Source organism: Magnolia sinica, chromosome 4 (genome assembly GCF_029962835.1).
Source record: "Magnolia sinica isolate HGM2019 chromosome 4, MsV1, whole genome shotgun sequence".
Taxonomy (NCBI): domain Eukaryota; kingdom Viridiplantae; phylum Streptophyta; class Magnoliopsida; order Magnoliales; family Magnoliaceae; genus Magnolia; species Magnolia sinica.
In genome coordinates this window covers 96,865,162-96,888,401 of record NC_080576.1, presented here as the reverse complement: position 1 = coordinate 96,888,401, position 23,240 = coordinate 96,865,162, and the positions used below count along the sequence as shown (strand labels likewise).

General features: G+C 39.4%; 1 protein-coding gene across 3 annotated transcripts; it reads left to right on the top strand.

Moving 5' to 3' along the window:
• Positions 1 to 5,592: 5,592 nt before the first annotated feature.
• LOC131243445 (probable ribosome-binding factor A, chloroplastic) lies at positions 5,593 to 22,938 on the top strand. 3 transcript variants are annotated; one of them, XM_058242815.1, is made up of 4 exons: positions 5,593 to 6,014; positions 14,693 to 14,866; positions 20,972 to 21,109; positions 22,646 to 22,938. In XM_058242815.1, the coding sequence occupies exons 1-4, from the start codon at positions 5,652 to 5,654 to the stop codon at positions 22,814 to 22,816; spliced, it is 846 nt and encodes a 281-aa protein (XP_058098798.1). In that variant the 5' UTR covers positions 5,593 to 5,651; the 3' UTR covers positions 22,817 to 22,938. The 3 variants fall into 3 exon arrangements, 1 of the variants encoding a protein (XP_058098798.1); XR_009170077.1 differs by having other exon boundaries at positions 5,594 to 6,014; positions 20,972 to 21,169; positions 22,646 to 22,885; XR_009170076.1 differs by having other exon boundaries at positions 5,594 to 6,014; positions 20,972 to 21,177; positions 22,646 to 22,885.
• The last annotated feature ends 302 nt before the right edge of the window (positions 22,939 to 23,240 follow it).

Sequence of the window (23,240 nt, the reverse complement as noted above, 5' to 3'; positions counted from 1 at the left end):
CGTCAGTGTAAAATCCACTCCGTCCATCAAATTTTCCAGCTCATCTTAACGGGAGAATTAAAAAAGGGAAAACATAAATATCAACCCGCTCATGGTGATGTTTATATGGCATGCAACCCGCTCATGAGGTGACTGCCACCCGGATAAAGGGAAGACACAAGTATCAACCTGACCGACCTCTAGGGAACCTCTCTTAGAGCCTGTTTGGCTGGGCAGATTAAAAGGGATTAGGAGGGATGGGATGGCAAAATCTCCGGACATGCCAGATGAGCCAAAGAGACTGGATGAACTTGTCCCAGGGTATAGGATATAGCAAACCTATGGATCTTAAACTAATCCACCAGCATCGCCATCATTATCTTAAAATTGATCCCATCCCTCCTAATCTCATTCAATCGCCTTGGGTGTGTAGGGTTGGGCAGATTGAAAGGGATTGAAAGGTAAAATCCCATGATATGCCAGGCGTGACAAAGGGACTTGGTGAACTTGTCCCAGGGTATAGCAATCCCATGGATCTTAAACCAATTCACTGACACCACCATCATTACCTTAAAATCCATCCCATCTTTCCTAATCCCATGGGATACGTCCGGCCAAACAAGCCCAGGTTTCATTGGTAAGGTATTCGGCCCCTACAGTTTACCGTGGCATGGCCCACCTGAGTATTGGATCTAATTCATTTTGGGATTTTATTGATAGAGATGAAGTGAATTTCGCATGAACAATACGGTGGGCCCACGGGGCTCTGTGTTGCAGGAACTCCCTGGAATTCACATCCATTGCAAAAAGGCTACCCATTACACAACTGAGCCCAAAGGTTGTATGTCCCAATCGTCACCCATCAATGGAATAGTTAATTGTGCTTAATTGGAGGGATTATTCTTTAATATAAAAACTTTAAATGTGTAAGTCTATATAAGTCAATATAAGTCCATCCAAAACACCTCCATATCATATCAGAACGTACTTAAAGCCTAACCAAGTCATCCAATTTTTAAAATAATGCCGGAGTAACTATTTAATGATGGCAAATTTTCAAATTTTGTTGCCACTTTTTTTCCTACAAAAGTTTCTTTTTATCAATTACCAGATCTAGATGTGGGCCACCAACTATTTATAAACAAGGGAGTCCATGACCCAAAGCCAGATGGACGCTTTTATTTATATTTTTTTTTATCACTGCACTTTTAATGACCTTCGTTCAATGTGGACCGGACCGGATTTCTTTTACCCCTCTGGCTGCAGCCCACTGATCAAAGGGTTATGGCTGTTCCAAGCCCGTGCCGGGATTGTTGGGTCATCTCCTATGCATTGTCTCAACAACGTGGAGAACAGCCACCTGCACCGACTCAACTCAAGGACACACTGCATATCCCCTGCTCAAGGATCATGGAAGGACATGCATGTTATCCTAGGGTTTCCATTTGCATGGGATCCCATTAATTTGATGGGGCATAACTTATTGTATTTTGCTTCAAATTTTATATTAAAAAATGAAATTTCAAATATATCGGTTTTCTTTCAAATTTGAAATTTTTGTTACTTTTAAATTGTGGGTTTAGTCTCAAATGGATTTGCCTAATAAAATTTCTATGTATATAAAATAGGTTTTTTGTCTTGGGGCTTGAGCCCCATTCAGGGGGGCATATGAATTTAATCTGTATAGGTTATGTCAGTAGCTTTAATTTATGCCATTGACCACACAAGCATGCGTGCCAAGCCAAGCCGCGCCAAGCCCGTGTGCGCAGGCATGGGTGTAGGTATACTCACGTGGGTGTGTGGGTGTGAGTACTCATTGGACTTTTATTTATACGAGAGTGTATTTGCACTTAGGCTTTTTTATTTTAAACCTCATAGATGTGACTGGTCAGTTGGTGGCACCTGTTGAGTTTAAATCCAACGGACTAAACTCTTTCGAAAAAGGTGCTTAATACACCACTTTAGAGTCTATATAAAGACTTCTATTCAATTTTCAAAACAACGAAAAATCCTTTTATATTCTTGTGAAAACTCTTCACGTTTTCTTCTTTAAGAGTTTAAGTCGCTGAGTTTACTTGGCACTTTTGGGTTAAACTTCAAATGATTTGAGCCCACGTACAGTGAGTGCACCGTTGGGATCGAGTTATAATCATTGTATCCTGCAGGTCGATTGCTTTGAAAACTTGTTGCACCTGAAACGCTGTCTAAGGTGAGCAATCTTAATTTCAAGCCAAGCAACTAACGTCATGCCTTCACTCATCTATATAAGCCTTTTAATTCAAAATTTATCTTCTGTTTTGCTCTTGATTTTAAATAATCTATTTGATTTAACTAAATGTTTCAACACAATTGTTCAAAATCGTGTACCCCGCTTGCATGTAGCAAGTGAGACGAATGTCTTACAGGGCAACGTGGCCCACCTAGACAATCAAAGTGACTCGGACATGCATATCCTCAGCTTGGTGATTATTGTAACAACGGGTCTGTTGGAATAGGCGGATTGCCATGAGATACGTGGGACACGTAAGTGGGATGTAGGCTTCTATTTTTGGCATATTTGGGAGTAATTTTTAGAAGTTAGAAAGGAAACAAATAATAATCATTACAAATTACTTATATGAATTACATTTGAATGCAATGATGGTTTTTTGCCGCTGTTTGATTTAATCATAAAAACATTATAATAATGAGTATTTTATATTACTTCAATGTCACATCTCACTCAAAATAAATCAATGTAGCTAATTGATTTAAAAATTTTCCTTAATTATATGAAAAAGAGCAACGATGACAAAATACATCTTTTCCTCATAGTGCATCTTTGTTTCAGCACTTGTTCTATTGTTTAATTTGATTGAGGTAAAAATATAACGATGGCATGATTTTATTTTATTTTTTACCACGAGGAATTACTCCAAGCCATTCGTTTGATGTATCTTTCTTGAATGGAGGATACCCGAAAAGAAACTCTTTAATTGAAAGTTTCAACCCTTCCACTATACAAAGGTTGTGGTAGTGTTAAAGTAACCAGCTTGTTTACACTTGTCTTAGCGCGTCCACCCGGATCGATGATATGGCGTCATGTGATAGTATTATATACGAATGATGGACAAAATTTTACTTGCACCTCGCTAATATATATTGACCCTACTCCCTTTATCAACACATCACCTACCAAAACCATAACAGCTCATAACCGTACTCAAGTCTATAGTTGAGAAAAATGAGACATTGCAAGGCGGACATGTAGCTCTCTGTCTCTCTCACGGGTGGTGCATGTAGTCGAGCAACATGCTTAACAACCCTACGAAGACCCACTAGATTCGTAAATACACCGCAACTTATATATGCTTGGCAATGCCTTCCAACATAATCATGTTTAAATGAGAAAATTCCTAGAGATAATCAATAGCTCCACAATGACTACAAAGGTTGAGAAGCATATTCTTTTCAAATTATAAATGTTGGGGAAAAAATAATACAACTTGTAAAAATGAGCCAACTCTACAACTAGCATAAACCCAATGGGCTAAAATCACATACGAGACATCTATTAGTAAAGAAAGGCCGACCATAAAGTAGGTCAGCATAGTCATAAGTTTACTCGACTAACGGCTGACCTATTGAATAAGTCGGTACAACTACGTGTTGATTATAGGTCGGCTATAGGTCGACCCGACCGTAGATCAGCCATAACTCAGTCATAGGCCAGCACTGTCTCCGATGAGGTTAATAGCTGTCGGAATTCAACTAAGGTGAATGCTGGTCTGTTGAACAGCTCGATACTACTTCCATTATATTTGGCACCCCTGTCGCCCGACCTTACCCCGAACGAATAGTCCAAGAATCTCTCCTACAGCCCAGAGATCTCTCCCAAGATCCTTGGAAGATAATATTAGATACTGGGGATCCCGGACGACCGTAATCCCGGGAAGATCCCCGGGAGATCTGGATACCCGCATGGGAAGATCTCCGGTATAGCAGGAGTTCTAAATAGGGAAGGTTTCTAACAACATTATCTTGCCTACTAAATAGAGAATATTTCCCGCTCATATAATCTTCCCCTCCTCGACTATATAAGGGAAACTTAGACAGTGAAAGGTATTCATAATACTCAATCACATACATGACTGGTGACTCTTTTCTCTTCGATCATATCTTACAAAGACCCAAATTCCTGACATAGGCATCAGAGGGTCCCCTGTATTAGCCAGGGTCTCCTTTGTCTCTTACTTTATTCTGTGCGGGTCCTTAAGGGTTCACCAAGGAGGGTCAACTTGAAATTTGCATCAACAATAAAGAAATCAAAATACGTGATAAGAAATCCAAGTTTAGTTAGGATAAAGTTTAATCTCATAACTTTAAAATTCCGAACTAGCCAGGAAACCCGATATAATTCATACGTTCCTAGTATATACAAGGAGCTCGACAAATAGCTCAAGCACCAACCGAGCCATCACACAACACCTCTCATAGCACAACGTTGTCTCATCTTAATTTTAGCATTAGTTACTCTACTTTTGTCTAGCCCCATTGTAGAAAATCTGGAGTTTAATATATTTTAGGTTGCCACTGTCCAATGCCATCAATTTAATACACGTAGGAATAGCGTAAATATCCACGACCTACTGTCACTAGATTTTAATCCACTGAGTTCATACTTAAAATGTCATACCGATCATATCTTAGTGAGCATCCACACATTTATCCACATAGATAATAGCACGTATTTGTCTTTTATTATTATTTTTCCTTATTTATATGTTATCGGTGATTGTATTGAATTTTATTATAAATTACCGTTGCTCAACCATTATTTTTAATTTTAATCATTCACTATTACATCACTGAGAAAAATGAGCACCCTATTCACTCTTGAAATAAAAATCCGTAGTTCAAAGTAAAAGTATATTATTTAAAAGTACTAATCCTCTACTTCAATCGCTTGTTCCTTGTAACATTTGTGGCTGGGCAATCAAGTCAACTTTTCTGCGTCTGATTTTGATTTAGCGCATGGATTGTAAGTGTTCCGGCACTATCGTAATCACACACATTTAATCAAATACGAGCCGTTTGTCAACACATGCAACCTAACTTAGAACTGCTGCAACACAGTTTACAGGCTTTTTAAATCAATTGCTGCCATGCAAGTCGATATTCTTCTTGTAAACGGCTTCCATTATTGGAAAACACCCATATTCAGGGACACGGTCCCTCGTATTCTATTCTCTGCGTACTCGAGCAACCTGTTAGTGGACTCTTATGGTGCAGTTTCCCGGTACTAGCTACTCGCACTTGCCTTGCCAAAGTGACCCACATACAAGATCGGAACTGATCAGGTGGGCCTCATATCCTACACGTCCCATGCAAAACTTCATTCGGGGCCACTCATCAGGTGATCACACATGCATGTCGAACTTGATGGCTGATTGATTTATATCAACCGTACATATTTTTTGTAGAACCGATCAGCCCTTAATAATTTATTTCAAAAAGGAAATAAACGGCTGGGACTACCCGATGAGATGCTCCGTAACATCGGCAAATGTGAGATGCGAGTACCGAAAGATGCACCCGTGCGAGTGCAGTCGCGCTCTCATATAATTCCTCTTTCTCAGAATCTCAAGCTAGAAAAAGATCAGTTAAAATAAAAAAATAAAAATCCACTTGAAATGCCTCTCCCGCTTCGTCTAATCCATCTCCAAACCCCTCCACTTCCCACAATCTCTCCTTTCTTTCAATCTCCACCCTCCAATATCTGCCCCCACCAACTTCCTTATCATGCCCAGAGAGCAGGGACGAGAGCAAAGGCCATGGTGGGCCACCCACCCAAACGCATAGCCACCATCAGGTGCATGGCCAATCAGAGGAGAGTGAAAATGGTGGCCAAGCAGATCAGGAGGGAGCTCTCAGACATGCTTCTCACTGACAAGGTCCTGCAATACGCTGTCCTCCCAGAGGCTGCTCTCGGGGCTGACCGCTACCTTTCATCACTCACCACCATCAGTGACGTAGAGGTCTCGGGAGACTTGCAGGTACGCGAATTTATGATTTCTATAATGTGGGTATTTGATAGAATTTGATAATCACGGTGCATAATCAGAAGGGATTATGAAGAAGTTGGGATTTGGTTATTTCTTAGAGTAGAATATGAGTTTCTAATGTCGGCATTCGATAGATTTTTGGGGTTTTTTAAATCATAGTTGATACTATAGCTGTATGACATTTCTCAATTCTCAAGAGTAAAGCATATACATTGTCGAGTGAAGGTAGAGTAGGTGGACCAAGAATCTCAGTTCAAACTGGTTTAAACTCAGAATTAAGAATTGCCAACAATTCAAATATCATTTTCTTCTCCCAAAAGGCTACTTTAAGGTGTTGAGAGGCCTCTAATAGGGTGACCCTCTCTCTCTTTTCCTGTTCGTGACTGTGGCAGAAGCCTTCAGTAAAATGCTCGATAGTGGGCAGGAGATGGCATCACTGGTGGGTTCAAGGTGGTAGATGGCGGTGCTTAGATTTCACACCTTCATTTTGCTGACAACACCATCCTCTTCTGTTTTGCAAATGTGATGGTGGTGGACAACATGCAAAAGATTGTAAGGTGCTTTGAATAAGTCCCAGGTCTTAAAGTGAACATCTCTAAGAGCGAGGTGTTGGGCATCAGTATGATGGAAGAAGAGGTCTCTGGTTATGCCAAAATGTTTGGTTGCGGCACCGGCTCCTTTCTGACAACATATCTTGGCCTTCCTTTCTGCATTGGTAAGCTGGCAAAACCTTTAGGACAAGGTGATCAAAAGGGTTGAGAAAAAGTTGTCAAGATGGAAAAGCCATTATCTCTTTTTGGGTCGAAGACTGATGCTCATTAAGCTGCCTCGTCAAATATGTCCCTTCATGTATCTTTTCCGATGTCTGATGTTTGTGTTGGATGGTTTGGAAAGATTAAGATGTGACTTCTTATGGAGAGGTGCGGAGGAGTATCACAAATTTCACCTCCTTAAGTGGGAAGAAATTTGCAAGCCTATTGCTAAGGGAGGGGTGGGTATAAGGGAGCTGGATGCGATGAATTGGGCTCTCATCAGAAAATAGCTGTGGTGGTTTGCCAATGAAGAAAGAAGACTTTGGAGCAATTTGATAATGTTTAAAAAAAAAAGAAGAGAGGAAGAATTTGATTGCTAGCAAGCATGGGATACAAGATGGGGGATGGTGGGTTAGAGATTCCTCCTAGTATAAGATGTCTAGTGTACAAAAAAGGGTTTCTATGATGAAGCCCAAATTCATGGAGGGGGTGTCTTTCTCATTGGGAGATGGCAACTGCATCCGTTTCTAGGAGGATGCATAGTGTGGTGGTAGACCACTTCAGTCCGTATTCCTGAACCTAGCCCATCTTTATCTAGCTAGAAATATTACCGTAACTCACTGTTGTTTTGCTAGGGGGGAATGTGTGGTTTGGTCCCCTCCATGTCGAAGGGGCCTCTTAGACGAGAAGCGGGCGATTTCATCAAACTATTGGATCTTTTGTAGAATTATCATCCTTGTCTGGGGGAAAGAGATTCAATGACCTGGCACGCAGGTAAGTTGGGCCGCGTTTCAGTTTGGATACATAGAGGGCCTATCCATCCTCCTTTTGGTCTTATGGTGTGCCTCCCACAGTAGAAGTTTTTTTTTCTGGCTCATAGGGAGAGGGTGCTCACTATCGACATCCTTAGAAAAGGTCCATGGTGCCTCCCAATGTTTGCATGATGTTCTTGGAAGCTGCGGGGTCGATAGATCACCTCTTCATCCATTGCACCTATGCTAGAAGCGTTTGGGATGCCTTGGTTCCTTTAACATCGCTTGGACGATGTTGGCCTCTGTTGATAGACTCCTTTTCACTTGGCATCAGTGTTGTCATATGTGATCGCATAAGCACTTATGCGATCGCATATGCCATTTTGGGAGCATATATTGCATATGCCATAGTGCCATATGCGGTTATATAACCATAATGGCATATGCGGTTTATGACATGGCATGTGCAATTATGCCATTACGTATGTGATGAAAAAAAAAATGTAATTTTTTTGGGGGACTGTACGATCGCATATGCGATTATGTGACGCATATGTGCACATGCCCCTTAGGTCGCATACAATTACTTATGCTAATTGACAACAATGCTTGTCATGGTGGAGGGGTTGGGAAGTAAGGGTAGGTGATTTGGTGGCTGGTCCTTATGGCAGTGTTATGGACAATTTGGAGGGAAAGGAATAACCATTGCTTTCTTAATAGGTGCAAGCCGGTCGAAGAGGTAGTTTAAATTGGATGTGGTGGGATGGGCGTCTGTGTTAAAATCTGTGGAATTATATAATATTTTTTCTTTGTTTGGATTGTAATTTTTCGCCGTCCTTAATAAATTATTGTTACCTTTTAGAAAAAAAAAAAATCATTTTCTTCTCAACACTTCTTTTATATGCCTCCGCATTTGTTGAACAAATGAAGTGAAGGTCATCTAAGAAGGACAATTCCTGCCATAAACCACACATGTTAGACCTTAGAGCAGCTAACTGTATTTTTCTTTGGTATTATGGAATGCAAAGGGGTTATACGTATTACTGTCCTCGTTTTTTAAGATAGTTTATTTGTGCTGATGCTACCTTCTTTGAGTCCACTCAAATTTTCTCAAATGACAATAGATCTATTGACTTGAAAGCTTCACCATTAGTGTTTGTGCCTCTTTCTATTAAAGAAAACACTATCCAATTGCCTCCTTCCACTGATTCGTCCATTCCTGTTACTGTATTTGCACTCAAAGTCTGCTCATGACGAAAATGGGAGATAGTGCTGCTAACCATGATGTGCCATCCATCATATTTTCTTATGAGCTTGTTGATTTGGTCACTCCACCTATATATCTCCTGATTCGTTTTATATCCTTATCACTTTGAGGAAAGGTAAGTGCGTGTGCCAACCACTTTATTTGAAAATTTATTTCTTTTCAGTGTTTGTCTTCCACCTATTAATTTGCTTTGTCTTTGCCATCTTGTTCTGTTCCTAAGTTATACTAAGAAACCTTATTACATAAGGAGTGGAAGCAGGCTATGGAAGAAGAAATGGTTGCACTTCATCAAAATGACACTTGGGAGCTCATTAGTCTTCCAGTTGCTAAACATACTGTTGGTTGTTGGTGTCTGTATACCATTAAATTTAGCCTGATGGCACAATTGAACGATTAAAGGCTCGTTTAGTTGCTGAGGGACACACTCAAACTCTCAATGTTATATCAAGATATTCTCTCTAATTGCTAAGCTTAATTCCATTTGTGTCATTCTTTCTGTTGCTGTTGTTCATGGATGGCCTTTCTTTTAGCTCGATGTTAAAAATGTCTTTCTTCATGGCGATCTTGTAGAGAAGGTCTATGTGGAACAATCACCTGGTTTTGTTGTTTAGATGGAGTCATATGATATTTTTAATATGAGAAAGATGATTTATGAGTTAAAGCAATCACCCTGTGTATGGTTCGACAAATCTAGTAAGGTGGTGTTGGCCTACAGTTTTATTCGAAGTCATGTTGATTTTTCTAAGAGATAACAACTTTATTAGAAAACTCGCAAAAAGCGAGAAAAGAATAAAACCCAAACAAAAACAAAAAACTCAAGAAAGAGGGCCATCCGATGTGGCCTTAACATAGACAGTATAGATCCCACCTAGTAGAATTGAACCATTATATATACTAGATCCAATGAAAAGTCTTAATCGTTTGGTATTTTGATATTTGGGATAGGAAAACATGTATTTGAACCATCAGACATATCTCATCACCTACTTAGAAGCTAATCTTAGTTGGAAACTCCACCATTCGAATTGGATATGAACCCATCATGACACGAGTAGTGAAAATTTGATTTTGGACATCCTGTCGACTTTCTATTAATTTTGGGGACATCTAAAGCCTAAACCGAGGACTTCACAATGAGTGAAATAGAAGTGGAACTAGTGCACCTTTGTTGGAGAAAGCACATGGCTTTACATCACTGTATGTGTGTAGCCCACCTAATGAATGGAATGTCTTAGTCATTGGGCCAAAGAACATTCATGGTGGCAATTGCCTGGGGAGAGCCTGCATAACTTGTGCCACCTTGACATGTCTTCCTTTTGTGTCCTCTCAATGAGTATGTGGGACATTTGAGTGGTGAATAAGCTAGCCACCACGGGTGAACATGACTAGATGTACAAATCATGTCATTCCACTCATAAAGCGGGGCACATGTACATGTTGGATATGAACTGTTGGTGAGCTTCCTTACACCACACCCTCCAACCCAATTAACAAAAAACTCAAGGGCAAGGTGTCATGTATTTGATTGTTTCCATGGTGTCATGGCACGGTGGGGGAATTGGGAAAAGGGGGTCAACAATCTGGAGGTCGAGTATGCTTGCGGGGCTATGGGGCCTATGGTGAGAGAGAAACGATTGATGTTTCAGGAACCGTAACGGGAAAGCCATAGACCTTTTTAGTATGGCCAAATTCCAGGTTATGGAATGGGCTTTTGGCTTTTGAGCCAATTCCTAGTTTCATGGTAGTTGCTATAAATGAGTTGTATATTTGTATTCTTGGTTTTCGCCTTTTATTATGATATTGTCAATGTAAAACTAAAAATAAAAATACACCTCTAGCTTTTTGCACCTAGCCAAAGAACTTGGTACCTGCCCTTCCAACTAATTACCATTAAGATTAAGTGTCTCTAGAGTTCACCCCTCTTTGAATGTTTGAAGTAGGGTGCTATGAAATGCATTTCCTCCTAGATTCAATATAGTAAGGCGGGCATCACTGATTTCACCAAAATATGGTGGAATAGAACCATCGAAGTGATTGTGAGATAGATCAAGGACTTGTAAGGAAGTACATTATGAATGAGCGAGACAACTTATTCATTAAAACGATTGCTTGAAAGTGAAAAGAAATGAAAAAATAGAGGGGGGGATTGAAATTGAGCCTTTTAGTTTGTTAAAGCTCAGGTCCAGATATTCCAACGAACGTAAAAAAAGATTAGGAAATGGTTACTCCAATCTCTCCAAAGCATTATGTGAAGATGGGTATTTTACTATTGATTCTGTTACTGGAAAGGTATAAAGAATGTATCCTCTCTTGGTTTCTTGAGATGTTTGGAAATTTGTTAATGTTGCTAGATTTTAAAAACAAATATTCAACATGGGAAAATGATATGGTTGAATATTCAAATGTTTGAATCATCCACTTGTATGAAAACAAGTTACAAGGGCCTATTCCAAGGTCAATCTTTTAACTCACCAACCTTACATACCTCATACTTGACTCCAATAGTTTCAACGACACAGTCCCTTCTTCATATGAAAATGCACTTCAAAATTGTATAGAGCTCAACTTTTCCAACAATTCATTTAGTGGGACCATCCCCATCTTCATTCTTTTCACTCCCATCATTACAAGTGTACTGTTGGATCACTCAAGTAAATAATTTAGTGGTCAATTTGGCGAGTTCCACAACGCATCCTCTTTGCAATGGATCAAATTGGATAACAAGAAGTTTGAGGGGCCTATTCCAATGTCCATCTTTGAACTCACATAGCTTGAATACCTCTCTCTTTCATCAAACAATTTCAGCGGTGATGTGGACCTTGGCTTATTCCTAAACCTTAAGAACCTCTTGTACGTTAGTCTTTTAGATAACAACTTGTTAGTCCATGATGGCGAAAGCAATTCAAATATATCCTTTTACCATATTGAATATTTGTTTTTAAAATCTTGCAACCTCAACGAATTTCCATACATCCTGAGAAACCAACAAGGGATACATTCTTTATGCCTTTCTGGTAACATAATTAATGGTGAAATACCCAACTGGATGTGGAAGGTTGGAATTGGCAGTTTGTCTTATTTGAATCTTTCTTATAATGCTTTGGAGGGATTGGAGCTACCATTTCCTCATCTTTCTTTAAGTTCGTTCGAATATCTAGACTTCAGCTTTAACAAGCTAAAATGCTTAATTCCAATCCCTCCTCTATTTTCCCATTTCTTTTCGCTTTCAAGCAATCATTTTAGTGAAGAAGTTCCCTCGCTTATTTGCAATTGCACTTCCTCACAAGTTCTTGATTTGTCCATTTGCTACTATAATTTGTTAGGATTTTTTTTCTCGTTGGTCTCAGTGGGTGCGTCCCTGCCTCTGCCTCTTCATTTCTGGCGTACTGGCATGGGTTCAAGTTGGGCAAGGCTAGATCTAAGGTGTGGAAGATGGCTGTCCTGGCCATTTGGTGGGCGATTTGGAAAGAAAGGAATGACAGATGCTTCAACAACTCTCACTCCTCTCCTCTTGTCGTGGGTTCAAGGGCTAAAAGTTTGATTATTGAGTGGGCGGCCAATGTATCTTATCTTAAGGACTTTAATTTTCTTTTTCTTGGCTTGTAACGTCGGCTTCTGCTATCTCAGCAGCTGCCTTCTGTTTTGTTTTTCCTATTGTTTTAATATATTCTCTCGTTACTTTTTTTTTTTTTAAATGGTTATGTTCCACCATGTTTGGGTGAAATCAGTGACGCCTTCCCCACTGTGTTGAATCTTGGAGGAAATGCATTTCATGATACCCTACTTCAAACGTTCAAAGAGGGGTGCTCTCTAGAGACACTTGATTTCAATGGTAATTAGTTGGAAAGGCAGGTACCAAGTTGTTTTTACCATGTGCCAGAAGCTAGAGGTGTTAAACCTTGGAAACAATCAAATACATGACACCTTCCCCTTTCTTATGGTCTATTGTATTCCTATTTCCTCTGTTGCCTCTCCAAATGATTCCCGATTAATTGAAGTCCATATTCTAACTTTCGAAAGAAAGAAAAGAAAATTATCCACTTCTTTGTGTTGACACAACACTTAATTACAATTCATTTTTTAATTCAGCGCAATGTTTTTTTGCTTTTTTCTTTTGAGAAAGGCTTTGGTGCTAAATGCTCATATCCATGTTTGCGAGCAGTTTATATGCATAGACCTGGCACACATGTACAAGATCCGGACGTTCATCTGCTGAGCCTACTGTGGATGGTTGTATCAGAAAAAAAGCATACCTCTCACAATCATGACTTGATTGGGGGGACTTACGATAATTGCAAGTGGATGGGTAGACAATAGTCAAACCAGCAATTGTCACTTAATGAAAAGAAGTCCTCCAACTGGTGGCTAGGATTGTCAGACCAGCTTGATTTTGGGAATGGCCCAGTAGACGAAAAACCCAAATCCTTTTAGTTTTTGAGTAACAACTTTTTCAAAAGAAAAAAGCTAGGATACAGACTGGATTTTGACATCTCAATGAGAAGTGACTCTCTAGACGCACCACGTTAGGCATTGAGCAGGTCACCCTCTCTCAAAACATGGCTAGAAGAAGCATTAAGATTTTTTGAAAGCACCTTGTTTTTATTTACAATGAGTGGCAATCTCCAAGGCCCTGAATCCTTGGAAGAAGCATATCTCGCGGCGTTAATGGAATCATTTCAACAGTTAGTGAAGCAAATTAGGGGAAGAACATCCTCAATCCTTTCCTTAAAGCCTTAACTTCTTTGTACGATTACGTAATCCAAAAATGTCATCTTAATTTTGTTAGCACCGTTTCTGAAGAATATCCAATACTGGAAGTGTCCGAGCTCCCAATGGGGCTGCTGCCGAAATTTGTAAAGTCTGATTGGTGTGAAAATCCACTTATCTAACTCCTATTTTTTTTACCACCATACCCGATCAACTTCCAACCAATAGGGGGTAACCTTTTTGTCACCCAAAATAAAAGAAAAAAAAGAAGAAAATCATTCACATATTAAAAAAACATGGTTTCTTATTTTTCTAAGTTCACGTGTTCATTCTATAAATTTTGTATTTGTGGCACTGTAGAATCAATGTTTTTGTTTCACCAATTGTAATTCATGAGCATGTGGAAGAAATCACGTCCTTCATTGTTATACAAAGGCAAGCTCAAACTTTTTATTTTTAACCATATATTTCAAAGTTTCGGATACATGTACTCTGGCCTGGTAGCTGTGGCAGCTGGTCCCAAGCCCAGGTAAAGGAGGGTAGATGTCAGGTAGGCAGCCAAATGTTCTTTTGCGAAGAGTCATAATTTCTTGTGTCAAATCTTAGGAATGATTGGTGAAGCAGTATTCCAAATTGCTGGGACAATGTCAGGTAAAGGAGGGTAGAATCAATGTTTTTGTTTCACCAATTGTAATTCATGAGCATGTGGAACAAATCATGTCCTTCATTGTTATACAAAGGCAAGCTCAAACTTTTTATTTTTAACCATATATTTCAAAGTTTCGGATACATGTACTCTTGCCTGGTAGCTGTGGCTGCTGGTCCCTAGCCCAGGTAAAGGAGGGTAGATGTCATGTAGGCAGCCGAATGTTCTTTTGCGAAGAGTCATAATTTCTTGTGTCAAATCTTAGGAATGATTGGTGAAGCAGTATTCCAAATTGCTGGGACAATGCTATGATAATGATGTAGCATGTGGAAGAAAATGAACGTTACCTATCTCCAAAAAAAAAAGGAAGAAAAGAAAAGAAAATAAACCTGACCAAGTCATGATAATAATCCTTCAAAGGTGAAATATGAATAATTTATACTTTCTATCCATTTGTGGTGAGAATAGTGCCAGAAATATGCTTCAATCTCAAACTTATAGTTCTTAGTCTGAAGGCTACAAAATTTTTTCCCCAATGTTCATAGGTGGTTAAGGTATATGTATCTGTCTTTGGTGATGAAAGAGGTAGAGAGGTAGCCATTGCCGGATTGAAGTCAAAGGTGAAGTATGTTCGCAGTGAGTTGGGGAGGCGTATGAAGTTGCGATTGACTCCCGAGATACGTTTTATTGAGGATGAGTCTCAAGAGAGAGGGAGCAGGGTAAACCTTCTCTTCCTTTTCTTATTTTTTCATGTTTTGTTTTAGATGCAATGCTTTAATTGAAGTGGATGTCTGGACCATGAACAATTCACATCTTTTTTCTTTTCCAACTCGGTTCAGCTGGTGAGGTAAAAATATGACCAGGATAGCCAGTTTTTCACCAAAGATTCACTTCAGGATATCTAAAATCCTATGCCTGGTGGTATCCTTGTTCACAATTCTTTAACACCACAGTGCACTATTTTTGCATGCCTGTTAACTTTTAGGTATTATACTCCAAGCTGTTGAGTATCGTTGTGTTCCGTTTTAGATTTTGGTTTATTAACCATGCACTGTTCAGTCTTTAGTCTTATGAAACTTCTGTTTTGCTTACCGTTCTACTCATTTTTTGTTGTATTTTAACTACTTTTGATGCATATATGTTAACTACTGGCGTTTACAAATTATTATAAACTTTAAATGTGCCACTTCACTGTATACATAATTTCATATAACTTTTTTTTTGAGAGGTAACGAAAATATATTAAAGAGAAAAAGAACTACAAAGGGGAATGAGTCCCCAGTACTAAGGGAAGAGCGAACCAGTGCATCTTCACCACTGGTATAACAAAGTGTTTAATCTAGAGACTAAATTCCGAATGTCAAGGAAGATGGGGGAAACATTCCAGGGGCTCGGACGACTTCTAGCCACCCGAGATAAGACAATCATGGTGTCCCCTTCAACAACCAGAGGCTTGGAGAAGTTGTTGGAAAAGATATTCAATCCTTTTCCCAAAGCTGAAGCCTCTACTTTCAAAACATTTCTTACTGGTTGGCCACTGAAATGAAGCTCGAAAATCTATTAAGAGTAGATCTTAAAGGTTAGCAGCAGCATGGAGTCCTCAATCACCTTGGTGCTTGGCTCCTCATATTTACATGAGCATTAGTTGAAACAACCCCACTAAAGGAGTAGTGGTCTAGCTAAAGCACCCTTCCAAAGGAAGATCCAATACAGCTAACTGTATCCTCCCCCCAGGCATGAATCCCAACAATGAAATTGCAGATCCTAGAAGCCATCTTCCAAATCCTCACTCGATGGTCTCAAGGAAGCCAAAGGGGCGTGTTCCTGCAACCCAGAAGCCAAACGGATTTAGCGTCTGGCCTTGTAGTGGAAACAAACAGAACCTTGTTTCTAGACCATCTTTTCACCACATTCCTGTAGACCCCAGGAAGTGTTCTCCCATTGATCCAGTTCTGTTATGGACATTTTCAGAAGATCAGGGAAAGCAATAAGCAGCCTTTGGAGCCACACCTCCCTCAACCAAATGAGACTTTCCTCTGCAACAAATGTTTTAATTCCCTCAGATTCTGAATGAAAAGGGGTTGGCATTGGATTTATCCCCATGGTTGAGATCTTTGCACAATGCATCCTTGAAGGATGGGGTTGGAGACAAACCTGCTCAAAGGAAGAACTGAAGCCAGCACCCTGACCCGTGACAAACCCCTTCGTTGCCCACTGCCTTGTTTCTTCATTGGAAACCTTCACTCATTGATCCCCTTTCGATTTAGAACCGCAGGACCATATTCTGAAATCTTATCTTCAATAATCAGCCAGCTATACACTGATCATTCAATCCGGATATTGCCTCTTCAGCCTCTGCAATACCATCAAATCACACAAAGGTGAAACTGCGTACCTCCCTCGGTTGATGACAGCCTGGAATGGCAACACCCTTCACCTCCCCTCACATACCGAAATGCCATCGAACCTCAGCCTTCTTCATTCTTTGGAGAATCCCTCTATGGAGAGTGTGACAGTATCTAGGTATGAAGGCTTTAGGCCTCCTCCGTTTAACCTGCTCTCTACTACTTCACTCTATTCTTTGCATCTTGCTCTGCAGTTCTCTTGATTCTTCTGTTCATGACCAGTATCCATTTTCCAGAGGATTCTAGCACACTGAGGCTTCAACGAAGGCCCACATGGTGGGTACTGGACCGGCAACCAATGTTGTCTAAGACCCTAAAAGATTCCAGTAGCAACTAGCACCAAAGATGGGGAGGCATGCTTTCCCTCCCCGACATTTGTAGGGAGTCTGAAAGCAAGCTTGATGTGTCGGGAGACAATTGTGAACACAGGAAGTTCTCAAGAGCTCTTGATGAAAGCAACCATGGGGCTACAACAAGTTATTTCCTTTTAGATAATCAATAGTAAGTTTTTCTCAAAATATCAAATAATGTTGCAAAGAAGGCTCATGGGTTCTATACAAATCATGCACTGAGATTCCTTTGGATTCTTTTGCTGATCTACCCCACTCAATTTGAAGAGACTTAGATTTCCCCTTTATACTATCTACTGTAGTCTATAGGTCTCTTATTCTGCTCATTCCACAAACCCCCAAAACATAGCATGGGGGAGCATTCTCCATAGAATTCTACCTTGAATCTTGAACGGGGCAGCACCCATCTTTCAAAAAGATCCACTACCAACTTTGGAAAAATCTGGCTAATCTCAAACAGACCAAGGAAAAACACCAAATTTGCGAAGCTATCTTACAATGGATAAAGAGGAGACTGTCATTCAAACGAACTATTAAATGGCATGCATGATGCATGAATGTGACACAATGCAACTCTGATGAAAATTTGATCAAACAAAAGAATTTCTATAAATTCCTATGCTGAAAATTTATGCTATTGATTAAATTATAGTGGCACCCATCATATCAACAGTTTGGATCACCGAACCATGGGCCCTACTTGTATTGATTGGAAAAAAAAAATCTGTACAATTTTCGCACGAGATATATCGTTTGTATCGGGTAATTTATTGCACTTTTTGGGAAACATAGGGAAACGTTGGGGAAAACTTCAGGGATTGTTAAAAAAGACCTTAATACACACTTTTAAGTAATAACATCTCATAAAAAAGTGCACATAATAGGTTTCATTTGTATAGGGTCCTAAGCTATGCGTTGTTTGACTGAACTAATGCAACTATATTCAAATTGAACGTATAACATTTATAAATGTATTAAGATATGTATGAAAACACAACTAATTCATCCGAAAGAAAAAAGAAGAAAAAGAAGAAGTACATAACAACTCGTTGAAGGTATTTTGAAAAAAAAATTAATATATATTTTTTTTTTCTGAAATTTGGAAGAAAACTTTATAAATTAGTAGATCAAACCTCATACATGCTTGATTTCGTATTTTGAGTGCAACATTGCAAGCAATTTGGGCGAAATTAGGAAAATTTCGAATTTCCCCCAAATCGGCCAACCTACACTCAAATCTCCAAATCGAAGCTGGAAATCCTTGATTTTCCATGCAAAACATGAACAATCAAGGATTTCTTTTCATTTCACATGATTTAAACCAAAATAAATGGATCGAAATGGAAAATGTCTCACTGATTGAGCAACTGCTCCAAATCTGAGAAATCGATGATCCCAGCTTGAAAATTTTGTTTTCCACCCAAAATCTTACGCAAGATGGACCAAAATCCACTTAAGACTAGAAGGAAGAAATTCGAGGGGAAAATGGGAAATTTTGGGTTTTGGGGATTTTTTTTTTTTTCCTGGCCGATATCAGGTATATATATTAAGTAAAAACACGCGATACAAAGCGATATATCTGTGATATCGGCGACATCGCATGATATTTTGGGATGTCATGCAATATATCACACGATACATAGAAGTCTGGCAAATTTTTTGTTTTTCTGGGGTTTTCATGTCATTGACTGCCGATATTATCGATAGTTGAAACACTGATCAGAGCTATCCCAATCCCGGTGCTGTTTTGCTATCACTATTGCCATTAAAAATAAGAATAAAAACTCACAATGAAGCCCACTATTGTCACCACTCATCATTAGCCTCAGAGAGCTCACCCATTCAACAAGCAACCCTTAATTAGATAAGCACCATCCAATCCTGTCTCTACAAACGTTCAATCCCACCCAAGAACCCATCGCTTTAGCCACATATAGCGGCAAAAACAAAAAGTAAAAAAAAAAAAGAAGATCGACAAATGATCAATCCTTGCCTATTCCAACCTCATGAGTTTGATGCAGGCATGGTCAACGGCCAAGGATGCATAGAGCCTGGGCCATCATCATGTGTTCCACTTGAAGATTGAGGTACATGTTTTATTATTTGATAAGTGTTACCTTATTAGTTATTAGATTAACTTGGACTCTGAGCAGGAGATTATCTTCAGTTTGAGTTTGAGTAGGATCGAGACGTTATCCCCCTTTATATCTATAAATAATTGGAAAATTTTCAGTTGATGAATTGATATGTGTTTTATATGCATGAGTTCATATCTGTGTTTCACTATTATGCTGAAGGAAATCGTCCAATTTCACGAGTCACTGGCACATCACTCAGTTTTCAAAGGTGAAGATTAGGTCTGCTGAGATGCTTGGCCCTTTGTTGACAAGATGTTCACCAGTCTGTTGTTAAGGCACTTGCAGGGTTGTGAACCCATCTATCTCACGCCGATTCCGATGGTGTCCATCATCTTTGCTGTGGCTCTGGACGCATCAGTCTCGACCCATTGGGGCCCTCACCAGTCCTATTTCTCAATCTTTATGACTTGCTCCAATGGAACCAACATGGAAACTTTTGAAGAAATCAGTATTCACATCCTCTGATTATGTATTCCTTGAAAAGTTAAGGATTGCAAGTCCTTTTCTGGTTTGTATTGCTCGAACAGCCAACGATTATAAATCCTTTTCTGGTTTCACCAATGCTTATCCTATATAAACATTTTCAAGCACATAAACTTGGTTATGATGTCTAAGGATTATTTATTGAAAATGAAAATGTACAACCTAATGATAACTTTCATACATCAAGAACTTGAGCCTTGACAATGACATGGAAACATGACAGCTTAATATGTGTCTAGGCAGTGGCACAGAAACATCACAGCTTGATATGATTGGACCAAGATGTGACATATATACAATACCATCTGTTCCTACTGTTTGACGAGCTGATTCTTTAGATAGATATCCGTTAAAGGCTGGATGTTTGAAGTTTTAAATGCACCATTGTCATGCCTCAACATCTGAAATAATGAATTCTCTGTTTGATAAATGCAGCAAGAGTTCTGCATATGTTAATCATTGTGGGTCCCTGACTTGGCGCCACATTAGGGATACAAATGACTGAGTTGTCCATGGACTGGGTCCAGAACTTCACATTGAATTGCCGTGGCCCTAGTCTGCATAAAGGTCTTAACTGAAACCCTTTGGCTCAGATTTGTTTAACACTGTCAGACTGAGTACTTGGCTAGAGAAGCTGGTCTTTGGTGTGGATCTTTTGATAGTGGAATGGGCTTGGTCCCAGGTACTTAGCTCCAAGGATGGGCCTGGACAAGCCTCGACCTCACCTGTCCCAGCTGTGTTGCACTCAAACCTTGGTTCATGTGCCCTAAGAATAGCCACATCTATTGACTTTAGAACTGCAGCAACCTTGGTCTGTTCATTAATCTGTTTGATGGTCTAAGCAAATGCCCGTTACGGTCTGTTTAGACACAACCACAAAAGGGTGTTTTGAGCCAAATCCCAGTTTGCGTTGCGCATTTGGATGCACTTTCTCAGAATCGGTTTCATAAGCAACTTGAAAAAATATGTGCTAAAAACCAATGCAATTGGTTTTTGTCAACCAAAAAAGCAGGTGTGAAAACCCCTTTTGCAGAAGTGTGTCCAAATGGGCCCTTAGTCATCCTCGAATGTTAGTTTCAACTGAATCCTTTCTGTTTTAATCACCGCTGCAGTTGGTGACTTTGAGCTCCCATTTACTATATCTTTTCTGTTTCATTCTCCACATTGTGAGCTTTAAAAAAAAGTGGAACTAATTACTGCAATTTACTGATTACTATCTACTCCATCCATATGAATACTTAAGAAGTTAACTGCAAAAATTTCATTTTTTTTTGAAAGGTAACTTTTTTATTAAGAAACCGCCAAAGGTGGAAAATAATACCAAACAACTGCAAAATTTTCATTTCCACTTCGTTGAACTAATTACTGCAATTCAATCCAGTAGTGCTTCCAAATGCAGCCTCAATGTCTGCCATCTTCTCTAACCCATTGATGCTTGAATTGTGCAGGTTATTGCCATATTGGATAGGTTGAAAAGTGAGAAAAAGAAGCCCGAAGGTCAGGATGGAGGGCAGTCTGATTTATCCAATCTATCTCAAGAAGACAAAGATTGGGATACGGACGACCCCGATGAAGGCATTATATATGTAGACTAGCCTGCTCCGTCACTCCAATTATACTTGTGGGACATGTTTTTGGCTTCACAGGTCCACAGGTTATATCCTAAAACACCCCTAGGAAGCTAGAGTTCTCCATGGGGCCATGGTCCATTGCATAATGGGGATGACCTAATTTCCCAGCCATTGTTTTCATTTAGCTCATACCTTTGAAGCGATCTCAAAATTTACAAACCAATTATTTTCTAAGGAATTATAGGGTAGTGAGCCTCAATAGATGTACTTTATACTGAGGTCCCCAGTTCTGTACATGTGGGCCATGGTTCAGTGATTCAGAATACTGGATCTGATGGGTCCCTAAATCGATAGATGGTAATCTTTCAATTGTCATTCTATGAAGTACAAATAGACCAGTGAAACATAAGCAATGTTTCATATTCAATAACAAAAAAAAAAGGGGGGCAAAAGTTTGGAAGGTCAAGATCCAGGAGGGTTCTGGGCATCCTCCATCCATGAGACCCATCCGATCAGTGGGTTGAATGACAAAATATGGGTCCCACATTGTACAAAATTAAGAGCGTCAGCAAACAATACATTTGTTGAGGCTCAGTACCTATACTTGATTTCCTATTTATCTGTACTGCTCTCACCATGTCATGATCCTTTTCAAATCCAACCTAAAAAACTTTCATTTGTGGTTGTCATTCAAAAAAATAAAAATCGTTTGTGGCTAGAAACCCACAATCATCATCCCTATGTCTTTCAGTCGATCTTGTACGAAGCAATAATCATGTGGTCAAATGTTCCGTCTTTGCCAAATGTTTTAGCAGTTCCTTCTGTCTTCCAAAATCCCATTCGAATCAGACTAAGTAATTCCTGCTATCTGTTTTGCAAGGATGATTGTGGTCTGCTCATCACCTTTCCAAGGGTTTGTTTGGAATCACGATCGAATTGAACTGTAATTAATCTAAATGGAAATAACCGACTTGTTTTCAAGGTGGACATAAAAGAAGCACATCTGCAATGTTATGGTTACTTCCTCACTATGAAATGTGAATACTAGGAAACTTCCAAGTGTTGTCATTCCCACTTGATAGACTGTTTGCGAATTCAAATTGCTTGTGCATGCAAAGGAAGCATAAATATTTACTAAAATATCTGCATTCTGTGATTCTAGCAAGTTTGCAAGTTCAACCCTTGAAACTCCTGCATTTGATAGCCTTCAGCACTGCTTCTTGCAACACCGTTTGATTTATTATGTCCGAGTTTGGATGTTCAGTTGAATTGAATTGCAGTAACTCAATTCAACAAAGTGGAAGTAGCAAACGTAAGGCTGGCTCTAGCTTATTTGTAACCAACTTGAAACATGAGAAATCACTATTACAGGTGGGCCATCTTTATGAGTCAAATGGTCTCTCCTCCATTTTGGTCAGTCCAATTCTATTTAATCGAGTTACTGCAATTCAGTTCACATGAGCATCCAAACACACCCAATATCTCATGATAGGCCAATTGCCCATAAAATCCAAGCAACTTACATTTCGGTTTATCTGATGTTTTGTGCAGGGCAGCACTGCTCGAGTTCTGTTCAGACACTGGGAGGATCCATCCCTTGTTCTCTCACCAGTATGCAATGCCGTTGCTGATTATCAGCACGGGTCAAGTAAGACTCGGCATTGTACCGTCTCTAAATTAACACGTTTGCTTTGGTTCTTTCCTCATCTGAAGAAAATGTAAATGGTCTTCTCTTTCTTTCTATTGTATACCCACAAAAGTAGGCTTCACATGTTGAGGAATTTTCCATCATGTTATTATTAAATGAGCGGCAATTATATTATATAATTCTTTGCATTGGGACATGAATCCTTCCCTGATATAGCCAGTCTGTGAAAGTGGGACACCCCAAATATCTTCCAGATTAGATTATCCTAACCATCTAACCTTTGCCCCTTCTATGGGCTATGGTGTCAAATCTTGTTCTCCGCAATTTCTTAGCTTTGGGAATTTCACGGGGGATCATCAGATTTGATGTTTTTCCTCGTGATATTATGGGAAAAATCTTGCTAAAAATGTTTAATACTTGTTATAATTAATAAATAATTAAAAAAATTTCAATATATAGGTATAACATTAATTATTGCAACTTCTAAATAATTTTGCA

Bases quoted from the DNA above. Each gene is read 5' to 3' on its own strand.
- LOC131243445 (XM_058242815.1), top strand. From the start codon at position 5,652: ATGCCTCTCCCGCTTCGTCTAATCCATCTCCAAACCCCTCCACTTCCC. The intron at 6,015-14,692 runs GTACGCGAATTT...CAATGTTCATAG, and splicing joins AGGTCTCGGGAGACTTGCAG to GTGGTTAAGGTATATGTATC. The intron at 21,110-22,645 runs GTAGACTAGCCT...TGTTTTGTGCAG, and splicing joins CCGATGAAGGCATTATATAT to GGCAGCACTGCTCGAGTTCT.